The sequence below is a fragment of the Hylaeus volcanicus genome, chromosome 6, assembly GCF_026283585.1.
Source record: "Hylaeus volcanicus isolate JK05 chromosome 6, UHH_iyHylVolc1.0_haploid, whole genome shotgun sequence".
NCBI lineage: Eukaryota > Metazoa > Arthropoda > Insecta > Hymenoptera > Colletidae > Hylaeus > Hylaeus volcanicus.
Window position 1 is genome coordinate 13,461,374 of NC_071981.1, and position 12,131 is coordinate 13,473,504.

At 40.6% G+C, this 12,131-nt stretch overlaps 1 protein-coding gene across 1 annotated transcript in view; it reads right to left on the reverse strand.

The window, feature by feature from the left end:
- Positions 1–12,131, reverse strand: part of LOC128878541 (dynein axonemal heavy chain 7) — a 38,663-nt gene that overhangs the window by 23,565 nt on the left and 2,967 nt on the right. The window contains exons 4-13 of the mRNA XM_054126828.1: positions 9,871–9,964; positions 9,113–9,267; positions 8,736–9,021; positions 8,454–8,615; positions 7,416–7,627; positions 7,222–7,339; positions 6,903–7,143; positions 5,671–5,917; positions 3,891–4,775; positions 861–2,084 (exon numbers count right to left, since the gene is read on the reverse strand). Coding sequence (XP_053982803.1) covers positions 861–2,084; positions 3,891–4,775; positions 5,671–5,917; positions 6,903–7,143; positions 7,222–7,339; positions 7,416–7,627; positions 8,454–8,615; positions 8,736–9,021; positions 9,113–9,267; positions 9,871–9,964 — 3,624 coding nt within the window. The remainder of the gene's footprint in view (positions 1–860; positions 2,085–3,890; positions 4,776–5,670; positions 5,918–6,902; positions 7,144–7,221; positions 7,340–7,415; positions 7,628–8,453; positions 8,616–8,735; positions 9,022–9,112; positions 9,268–9,870; positions 9,965–12,131) is intronic.

Consider the following 12,131-nt stretch of genomic DNA (forward strand, 5'->3'; position numbering starts at 1 on the left):
TATGGATACATTAACACTATTCAATATCACTACCTACTCAAACAGTATTTTCATGTAGGTATGTAATATATTGTATATTAACTGTATGCAATATCGACCCTTCTCCGCAACGCTAAAACAAATACATCAAACCCTCTCAGACAGTACTTCCACGTAGACACTAACAGCATTCGATATTGTCTGCCCCACCAAAAATTAACTCAAACAGGAATTAAAATTCGTTAATTTTACACCGCCTTCGAAAAGATTATTTAATATAATTCAATATAAAAGAAATAGCAACTATTTCACACTTTCAAACAATTACATCCAGAGCTGGCGAGTATTCGTATATATTAACTAGACATTATATCAAACTTTTCAGGGCAGTTTTAATATCTTTCGAAGTCGGTTGTATTTCTTTTACAAAAATTATTTTATGTTATCCTGTGTTGTACTGTATTATACTACGGTCAGTGTAAGAAGTATTCGTACAGCAACCCATTTAAAATAAATGGTTCCTGTACGAGTATTTATTTACACTGACTGTATATTATATTGTCTTATGTTGATTTGTGTTGTATTGTGCTGTATTCTATTGCATTGTATTAGGTGTAGGCGTTTATTCTGTGCCTTCAAGTTCAATCATCTAGAAAGACACTTCTCGTACTTCTTACCAGAGGACAACCTTTTCGTTACGCTGTGTTATCCTGTATTATGATGTATTATACTACATTATGTTGTATTTTACTGTATTATGCTGTATTATATTGTGTCACATTGCGTTAAGCTGTGCTATGCTATTCCAGGATTTATTCTATGTCGTCCAGGACCGTGTGCTATTCCAGCATCCGTCGCAGAACTCTAGACGCTACATCTACCTGTACAGCTTCAGCACAACCAACTCCTGCGTTTGCGCGGCGGTTATCTGCGGCGTAAATGTGATGAAATTAGGCAAGTACTCGTCCTCGCTCAGTTTGTTCATGATGAGGTCTTTGATGTAGACACTCTTCCCAGTGCCTGTCTCTCCATATAAAAGAAACCGTTTGCGATGCTGTATATGTTTTAGAAACAGGCTTTGATACTTGACGGTGTCTATGGTCGGTATTATTATCTGGACTAGGCTGCTGGTTTCCAGCAACTCTTCCTGCCTGGCGGCGTCCGCATATCTCCTCCAAGCACCCCTCCCTCGATAGGTGTAGAAGCAATCGTGTATCAATTCGTCCGTTGGAAGGGAGATCAAGCCCTCGACGAGAAACTCTGGCAGCGGATGTTCCTTCTGCTCGTTCTTCCACAGACTTAAATAAAACGCGTTGAACTTTGCGCGGGAACTGTGATCCAGGGTGCCACCAGCGCCCCAAACCATGGACAGCAACATGGTGGCCTGCAACCACGCCAGAACGAATTGCTCGAAGGTTTTCGGATTCTCCTTGACGGCGTCTTCCATGAACATTTGGAAGAGACTCATCGTCGATACGACCTGATGAATCTGGCCAGCAGTTACAGTCGCGCGACAACTTTTCCGTATGAATTCCAAGCAAGGGTCAATCAGCCATTGGAAGAGTTCCCGGATGTTCTCCTCGTAGCCCTCGGTCCACTCTGGGCTTAGATCGTTCAGCCAGGAACGAAAGAACGGATGCCAACCGAGAACTCTAGGCTCTATGTAGATCATCCCGCAGCGTGACACTGTAGCTGGAGACGCGTGCAGAAGGTCCATCGCCTCGAAGATCATCGACATCTCGTTGGACATCTGCATCACCTCGCCAGAAGTCAGGCAGAGCTTCTTGTTGTCGTCCAGGACCGTGTTCAGGTTCTCGATCCACATGGCGTCGACGGGTCCGTCGAAGATGATCCATTTTCTGTCCGTCGTTTCCTCGGTGGAGTAATTTCGAAACGCGACAGCGCATATTCCGTCCGTCCACTCGGAGGACACTGGATCGAAGAATCCATATAATTGTCCCAGAGTGATGGATTTAGGATTGATCGTGAAGTACTTGGTCACGGCTCCGTTTTCATCGCCCCACTGGTGCATCAACGTTAAGGCTTCGGCCAGCGTGTACAGGGCCATCGTCTTCCCACCGAAGGGCTCTCCGACCAACATGAACCTGACAGAGACGTGATTCTACTCTGAGGATGTTCCGAGAGTACGATAACCCACAGAAGATTAACCCTTAACACTTTATTTACCGGGAGTCTATTTGTAGGCTTTTTAATCGCAGTATTTAGCTATTCGAATTTATTTACTGTGTTGATGGCTGTCTACTTCCAGTGTTCGGTGTTTGGAAACAGACTTTGCTTTCAATGTACCTAGTAACAGTATGGAGAAATTATTGTCAGCCTAGATTGGCATATGCTACTGTAGAAAATTCTTTTTTTAATTAAACACTGTTTCTAAATAGCTCGGTAGATAAAGTGTTAACAGTTCAGCATGGAGTCTTTATAAATTAATATAAATATTTTTGTAGTTCGTGTAGATTTGGATGATAAACTTGTAGTATCTCCGTCTACCATACCTAAGAATAGGGAGTCAAACGACAACACGAAACGTAGGGTATGGGATTGGTCGCGCAGGTAAAGTGGTCGACTGTGAATCCGAGGATCGGATTCTACATAGTAGACATGTAGAACTAGTGGCATGAATTTTTACAGAATTTTTGCTATAGTTTAAATAGTCGAAAATGTTACAAGACACCAAAGACACCATGTTGACTGTTGTAGGTAACGAAAACCATGTTGACTATTAAGAGTTCTATTAACCCTTTCGATACGGAGGAGCTGGCCGCGTTTATACATTTGTGCCATAAGGAAGTTTCCCAAAATAGTGGTTGCACCGTGGCGTGAGCCACGAAAACACCTACAGCAACATTCATAGAAATCTTGAGCGTGATTGACAGTAATCACTAAACTGCGGATCTTTATGCTTATCTTTATATCTTATTTATAGGAAATTTAAATGTGCAAGAAACTACAAAATGCAAACAATATATGCAAGAATATAAAAAATATTGAAAGTAGAGTTCATGTTATAATATTTGCAGAATAAAATAAATTCCTATTTAGGTCCAATTTTTTTTAGGCTGAATATTTTATTTTGCATAAAGATCCGCAGTCTAGTAATCACACTCGTTTCGTGCTTGTCGTCTATACGCGGTAGTAGTACCGAAAGGGTTAAGACACAGAGGAAAGAAACAAGTATTAGGTAGACCGAAAAGTAATGTCGTTTCTTTTACGTTAAATTCAAACTTTTCAATTTTCTATCTTTAATTCATTATACAATCGCCCTCATTGTCAGCAGCCTTTTGTCACCTAGTGTGCAAATTTTCGATGCCAGAAAAATCAATGAGCTGATAAATGATAAACAAGTATTTAAGATGGCAAAAACGACATTACTTTCCAGTCCACCTAATATTAGGCTGTCCCAAAAGTTTCTTTCGCTTTATTAACACGTTCACTGCCAGGCTAAAACTCTTGAAAATTTCTACCGTGTTTAAATTTTGTTTACAGACTATTGGAAGCTGCGTAATGAAACATTTATTTTGGTATTTAGTTTTGTAACTTCATCGAAATTCAAGTATTTCATTTAAATTCATTTTCTACGACACATAACTTTCAGAATTAATAGTTTTCGTTTTTCGGTGAAAAGCACTGTTACCCATATATGGGTGACGTGGCGAACAACGTGTTAATAAGTAATACGTACACAATAGTTTATGTTTTATGTTACATTACTGAATTGTGCACAATTCATTTTGCTCCGTTACTGTCACATCATGAATATTGTACGAAATTAGATTGTCTATTTATATAAACACGACCACATCAAATAATTGAGTGCAACTCGCGAAAGAAACTTTCGGGACAACCTAATATTTTTGAACGAAAGAACGACGGAATTCTTCCGTCTAACACACCCATGTCGCACGATCATCATTTCAAACGTCTGTATAATCTTCAGAAGGAAACCGTCGACCGGTTGCAGGTTTCGTTCCGCCGCAACTTGACGGACAGCTCTCAGGAGCACGTCGTAACTAGGTGACGGAAGCTCCAAGCCTGGGAACAAGTCCGAGACGATGCCTTGGAACAATGGAACGTCGTGAGCCAGGAATTTCGGTAGATTCACGTCGATCACTGATCTGAGTAGAAGCACCGACTCGTTCTCGTCGGGGAATTGAAGTTTGATGTTCTGCGCGGCTGTTAAGACAGTTTTCACGGCTCGCATCCCGTAGTCGTAGTGAGACTGCGTGGACAGCTGCTCCGAGCAGAGTTTATAGGTGGTAACGATCTTCGTGGAGAGCTCGCGGCCGGTGGAGAAGCCCGACGAATAGAGAAAGATCTCTGCGATCATGGCGTAATCGGGCACCATCATCGCCACCGTTCGAAAGAGAACTTTGAGATTGTCCGGTAACTCTGTGCGACCCGCGTAACCAGGATTCATCGTGATGCAAACGTAGACGGCTGGGTTCAGCGTCAATTCCGTGCCCTCGAACAGGAATGTCTCCATTTTTGCGCGCACCGCTTGGATGATGCAGAGAATCTGTTGCGCTACCACGGACAGCACTTCCAGCTCGATTCTGTTGAACTCGTCGAAGCAGGACCACGCTCCGCACGAGGCGAGACCTTTGAAGAATTTACCCATGTTCTTGTAGTCCAAACCCTCGGAGCAATTGAACACCACGCATTGCACGGCTATCGCTCGGCTCAAGTCTTTTGTCGTTTCGGTTTTCCCTGTGCCTGCTGGACCCTCTGGTGCTCCGTTCAGGTGCAGAGAGTAAGCTCCAATCAACGTGCGATAGCATCTACGGGTAATGGCATACATGGATCATTTTAACGATTAATTTTCTTCGTCTTGGGATTTTCAATTACCAGAGGCAGGCCTGAACAATGTTTAAGGGGGCATGGCATTGTAGAATTGTTTAAAAAAGAAGACTCTCGTTTGCATTTCTCGAGAAATATACATTTTGAGAACGTTGAATCAAGAGGTAAAAAATGTTAACACTTTTTTTACCGGGCTATTTAGAGACAGTCTTTAATTCAAACAAGAATTTTCTACAGTAGCATATGCCAATCTAGGCTGGCAATAATTCCTTCATACTGTTACAAGGTACATCGAAAGCCAAGACTGTTTCCAAAAACTGAACATTGTAAGTAGACAATCATCGACACAGTAAATAAATTCGAAAAGCTAAATACTGAAATTAAAAAGCTTATAAATAGGCTCCTTGTAAATAAAGTGTTGAGAAAAGATTCTCTGGAATTAACAGAGTCACTGTTAATGACTAGGCTGCGGATCTTGATGCAAAGTAAAATTTTTGCAAACGTACCTACAAAAATTGAATCTAAGTAGGAGGTCGTTTTACTCTGAAAATATTATCATGAGAACTTTACTTTTAATATCCTTTTATATCGTTACATACTGTGTGCATTTTGTAGTTTCTCGTACATTCAAGTTTCCTATAAATGCATAAAAATCCGCATAAAAATCTTCTATTGCATATACATTACGTGAATAGTGAATAGAGTTTGTCTGTTTTAATCTTCAATAATACGTAATGCAAACGATACATCTGATGGTTTCTTTAAAAAGAACTACTAAACATACCTCTTTTTCTGTTTCCGTTGCAGCAACGTGCCCCCTTAAAAGTGCCTTCTACTAGTTACCGTTACAATAATCGTATTATTTCGCTCAGATACCTATCCGTCAGAGGTGTAATGACGAGACGAGAACAATTTCCGATATACTCGTACGCGTACGACACCGTTGTGTATATAATTCTGACGAACACGTCGTCTTCCCAATAATATCGCAACTGCGCCAACCACTCGAAGTCCATCTCGTTCGTTATTTTATTGTCGATCAAGGACTTGACGACGTCCATGGCATGCACGTCGAGGGTAATCAGAGCGTTCAACGTGGTACGATTCTGCTTCGAAAGGTGGCCTGGAAGAGGGATCCTACTTAACAACGTTGAACATTTTTTAACCCTTTGCGCTCGGGTGGCGCCTCTAGAGCGACATATCTAATTTAATAGTGATTTTGTAAACGTACAATTTCAAATTCACTTACATTAGAATACAACTGATTATTAATTGAAATAATAATACATTTAGTCATGAACATTCGTAGATGTTTTTCTTCGAAGTAGAGTTTTTGGTTTCACAGAAATTTGTTATAAAAGTGGACTGGATTTGATTCTATAGAACAATGCCTCGAGCGCAAAGGGTTAACACGTTGATCGCCGGAAATAGGTGACAGGACTTTTCATTAAGAAACTAATGATATTGATTCCAAAAGTGAAGAACCACGTGCTATTAAATCGAGATGCTATGAATTCCAAATGCCTTGAATTCGAGATGCCATGAACTCGAAATGCCATGAATTCCAAATGCCTTGAATTCGAGATGCCATGAACTCGAAATGCCATGAATTCGACATGCCATGAACTCTAGATGCCATGAACTCGAGATGCCATGAACTCGAAATGCTTTGAACTCTAGATGCCATGAATTCCAAATGCCTTGAACTCGAAATGCCATGAATTTGAGATGCCATGAACTCGAAATGCTTTGAACTCGAAATGCTTTGAACTCGAAATGCTTTGAACTCTAGATGCCATGAATTCCAAATGCCTTGAACTCGAAATGCTTTGAACTCTAGATGCCATGAACTCGAGATGCCATGAATTAGAATTAACGAAAATAAATTTATACAGTATTTGAGTATTCGGAGATGTGAAACAATTAAATACGACAACGAATGCTAGATAATCTAATCTTCGAAAATCTTGAGACAAAATTTTAATCTCGCAAAATTTTTTAACGAATTTTAATGTGGCAGTCAACGTGTTAAAATTGCAGTGTCCATCGGCTCAAGTGCTATAGAAAAATGCCTCGAGCGCAAAGGGTTAATCAAGCCGTGTCTCTACCTCGAACCAGTTCGACCATCTCTAGTATCTGTGACTGCAATTTTTTGTAGAGCGCTTCTATCGTCGACGGGATATGCGTCATCAGAGCGTTTTGAACTTGCATGCTCCAGTAGATTTGGGAAACGCACAGGACGACCATGCCTGGCCATATCCGTACCCATACTACTCGCTGGTTTACTTCGTAGTCCAAGTAACTCATACGAATTTCGTGCCTTATAGAGTTCACCATTTGTTCCTCGACCTGTAACCTTACTCACTTAATCCCGTGTTAACTTTGTTAACTGTCGTTAACTTTATTTTAGTACGCAGTTGTGCGAACCTGAATGAGCCACCGTTCTACGCAGCCTCTCGCCGCAGCTGTTGAGATCGTGTCTTGCATGTTGACTTCTTCGAAGTCCTCGCTAAACATGGAATATATCTCCATTTCAGGGTTGAATCTGCAAAGAAAGGATCGTTGTTTTAAGATGAACGGTTATGCATTATTCGTTTTTCTTATCGTATTTCTTTTCTCACCCTAGTCTATTTATCCCTTCGAACAATTTTCGAAGATGTGGTTGGACACGAAGCGGTTCCTTCGTCTCCGACAGGATCTCGAGCATGTCGTCGTTGCTTAGGAAGAAGAATCTTGGAAAGAAGAGCCTCTTCTTCTCTAAATAATTCAACACCCCGTCGTTAACTTTCTCCATTAATGTGTTGGCTTCCACCATGATTTCTAAGAGGCCCACCTGAAATTATTGATAGATCGAAAGCGGTGTTAACGCATTAACACATTAAGAACGGCACATCTAGAGACTGCGTGTAGAAAACACGAGAGAACTCGTGAGCGGTCCTTAATGTGTTAACTTTGAATGACGCGTGTATTATCTTGTGCCCAAACCACTTTTACCATATGTATGTGTCACCGTAGCATATACAAGAAAATTTCTCGGCACTCAAACGGTTAATGGACATGCCATATTTTCCGCATGCAGATGAAAATAAACAATGTATCTGGTATCATCAATGTAATAGAGTACAGCTTGTCCAAGCGATAGGAAATTCCGAATTTCCGAATTTGAAATTCGATAGACGTATTTATGGTTTCTATGAGGACCGAAGCTTTCACTTGACCATGTATAGTCAGAACAATCACATCAAATTACAATTAACCCTTTGCATTCGATGCTTTTTTTCTGGTATCTATCAGCAACTCGAGATGCTTTCTTAGCATTCTATTGTCACGAATGCTAAGCTAAGATTAACTTCGAAAATGAGATCCTTAATTTGAGATTTGAGAATCATTATTTTATTAGCACTTCGAGTTCCAAAGAAATAAAACCTAAAGAAAACCTAGTGGTGACTGAGAGTCACCTCTCGAGTGCAAAGGGTTACTATTTGGTCAATGTCACAGTCAAGGCGCGATAGACGAGGTTCAACCGGAACAGTAGCGCGTACAAGCGCCATAAAGCGACAGAATGAGAAGCGGTTGAACCATATTTGCATATGCGCATTCTAATCTTTTCATTCGCTTGGCGAACGAGCAATTCTCGGTTCTAGGACTCTTCTGCTTACAGAGCCCGCGGTTTCTCGAACTCGAGGATCCTTGGCAACGCCGTTCATCGCGCTGCGATATATTCGATCCACCTGAACGAACAGAACCTCCTCCTCGGGCAATTGCGCCACGATATCCTTGCTCGAGAAGATGGGCAGCAGGTAAATCCACTGTACTTGTACCTAACATAAACAACGACTAAGATTTTCACGGTCGCTCGACGAACCGATCGTAACTCGGCTGGCTCGATTACGAAAGTCAAAGTACACATAAGCGAAAAGTACGATGATTTTTTTAAGTACTTTGGTCCATTCCTCGATCGTCGATTGTATTCGAAGTAAGAGAGAGTAAAAATTTTTAACTTCCTCCTCGATTAGCTTGACGAACGCGGAGCCACGCATCGCTTGGACTTTGACGATGTGATCCTCTAAGAGGCTTTGAATATCGTCCAATTGCGCCAAGATGTTCACTCCGGTGTCTTTGTACAGGACAGTGGTGAACAACACGCCGTCCCACTCGCTGATCATCTTTGCCAGAGACTCCTCGAGCATCTGTTCCTTCGTTGCGCTTGTGCTTATCATCTCGTACCTTGAACAAACACAGAACTGAATCCATCGTGATGTTATACGTGATTAAGAAGAGTTCGTTTCTCTTTGCCTTAGTACGGAACGTTTGTTACTTTTCCAAATTTTCCATCAGGTCCATGTTTATGATTTTTCGAAAGGTTGTTCCAGCGTCGGGGGTGAGGTCGAATCCAGCTATAGACGACATGTCGTCCCAATGGATTTGTCTCAGCGCGGGATTTCGGAAAACGGTCAGCAATGGTATATACGACTGTGACGAGATAACGATAACGGGTGAGAAAATAATGTCCTGATCGAAAGATCGTCTGTGTCGAAGGGTGGACACGTCGATTGGTTGTATATAAACGGTAAATAAAATACAGATAATTGCATTTTCCTTTCCGCGAGCTGGTTTTCCTCTTTTCGACTCATTCGTTTGTTATTATTCGCGAAAACGCGATAGTGATTCTCTGCTCTATGTTTTTTCAGTATGCAATTATCCATTATTCTTTATGAATGAAAAAGCTTTAAGGCTTTTATGGGACATATCATTTGATTCTTTTCAAACAGCATCAGAGTTGCAAGTAGACTGTAGATCTTTACGCAAAATAAAATCTTTGCAAACGTAGAAATTGAACTAAATAGGAATTTATTTTACTCTGCAAACGTTATGATATGAATTTCACTCTCAATACTTTTTTTATATTCTTGCGCATTCAAATTTCTCGTAAATGCATAAAAATCCGCAGTCTAGTCACGAGATGTAAGAAACTTTTCTAAATAAGTGGTTTTCTCATATCAGCGTTCTGGTGTTTCCATTATTTATACGAAAACAGTGGACGTGTTCATCTCTAGTTCATGTAGAAAGAATTACCTTAAACCATTTAATGTCCTCGATGAGTTGGTAACTTAGTTTCAGAGGCGCAGGCTGTTGAAACGGATCAGGATCATCTGGCGATCCTATGAAACTAAACAATATACGTGTCCATTAATTTTTACCATTTAGCCCGTTGTACTCGAGGGCTGACTCAGTTATCACTAGGTTTTCCTTAGGTTTAATTTCTTTGGAGCTCGAAGTTAATAATAACTAGACTGCGGATCTTTATGCATTTATAGGAAATTTGAATGTGCAAGAACCTACAAAATGCACGCAATATGCAAGAATATAAAAAAGATTGAAAGTAAAGTTCATGTTGCAATATTTGCAAAATAAAATAAATTCTTATTTAGGTTCAATATTTGTAGGCACGTCCGGGAAGATTTTATTTTGCATAAAGATCGGCAGTCTAATAATAACTTACCAATGAAATGATTGTCGTTGAGGCAAAGGTGACCTGATTCTCAAATCTCAAATTAGAGATCTCATTTTAGAAGTCAATATAATCTTAGCATTCGTGGCAATAGAATGCTAAGAAAGCATCTCGAGTTGCTCGTAGATACCAGAAAAAAAGGCCTCGAGTGCAAAGGGTTAATATTGTCTGGGATACAATACAACTCTTTCATGTCTGACCATTTCTCGCCAATTCTACTTACGGAGATCGTTACTATTGTCTGGGATACAATACAACTCATTCGTGTCTGACCATTTCTCGCCAATTCCACTTACGGAGTTCGTTAACCCTTTGCACTCGAGAGGTGACTCTCAGTCGCCACTAGGTTTCACGCAGCAAATCAACAATGCCTAATGTTTCTTTAGGTTTACTTTCTTTGGACCTCGAAGTGCCAATAAAAGGATTGTCGTTGAAGCAAAGGTGACCTGATTCTCAAATCTCAAATTAGAGATCTCATTTTAGAAGTCAATATTATTTTAGCATTCGTGGCAATAGAATGTTAAGAAACATCTCGAGTTGCTGCTAGATATCAGAAAACAAAGCCACGAGTGCAAAGGGTTAACAAACTCCGCAAGTAGAATTGGCGAGAAATGGTCAGACATGAATGAGTTGTGTCGTACCCCAGACAATATTAACCCTTTGCACTTGAGAGGTGACTCGGTCACCACTAGATTTTCTTTAGGTTCAATTTCTTTGGAACTCGAAGTGCCAATAAAATGATTGTCGTTGTGGCAAAGGTGACCTGATTCTCAAATCTCAAACGTGATCTCATTTTAGAAGTCAATATTATTTTAGCATTCGTGGCAATAGAATGCTAAGAAACATCTCGAGTTGCTGGTAGATACCAGAGAAAAAGGCCTCGAGTGCAAAGGGTTAATATTGTCTGGGATACAATACAACTCTTTCATGTCTGACCATTTCTCGCCAATTCTACTTACGGAGTTCGTTACTATTGTCTGGGATACAATACAACTCATTCATGTCTGACCATTTCTCGCCAATTCTACTTACGGAGTTCGTTATCCCTTTGCACTCGAGAGGTGACTCTCAGTCACCACTAGGTTTCACGCAGCAAATCAACAATGCCTAATGTTTCTTTAGGTTTACTTTCTTTGGACCTCGAAGTGCCAATAAAATGATTGTCGTTGAAGCAAAGGTGACCTGATTCTCAAATCTCAAATTAGAGATCTCATTTTAGAAGTCATTATTATTTTAGCATTCGTGGCAATAGAATGCTAAGAAAGCATCTCGAGTTGCTGGAACATACCAGAAAACAAAGCCTCGAGTGTGTAAAGGGTTAACAAACTCCGCAAGTAGAATTGGCGAGAAATGGTCAGACATGAATGAGTTGTATCGTACCCCAGACAATATTAACCCTTTGTACTTGAGAGGTGACTCGGTCACCACTAGATTTTCTTTAGGTTCAATTTCTTTGGAACTCGAAGTGCCAATAAAATGATTGTCGTTGTGGCAAAGGTGACCTAATTCTCAAATCTCAAACGTGATCTCATTTTAGAAGTCAATATTATTTTAGCATTCGTGGCAATAGAATGCTAAGAAACATCTCGAGTTGCTGGTAGATACCAGAGAAAAAGGCCTCGAGTGCAAAGAGTTAGTAATGCTGATTAAGTGGGATCTCGAATGATCTCAGACCTCAGGGGCTGTAGCTATGTTTGATTGTAGCTACAGTACGGGCTTAGCAACCCCGAGGTAACCGAGCTATAATGGGGGTGCCAGTGGGTGCAAATAAACCACTGGCACCCCTAATCAGAGAATGATCTAAGCAAGTATCTAGAAGGATCTA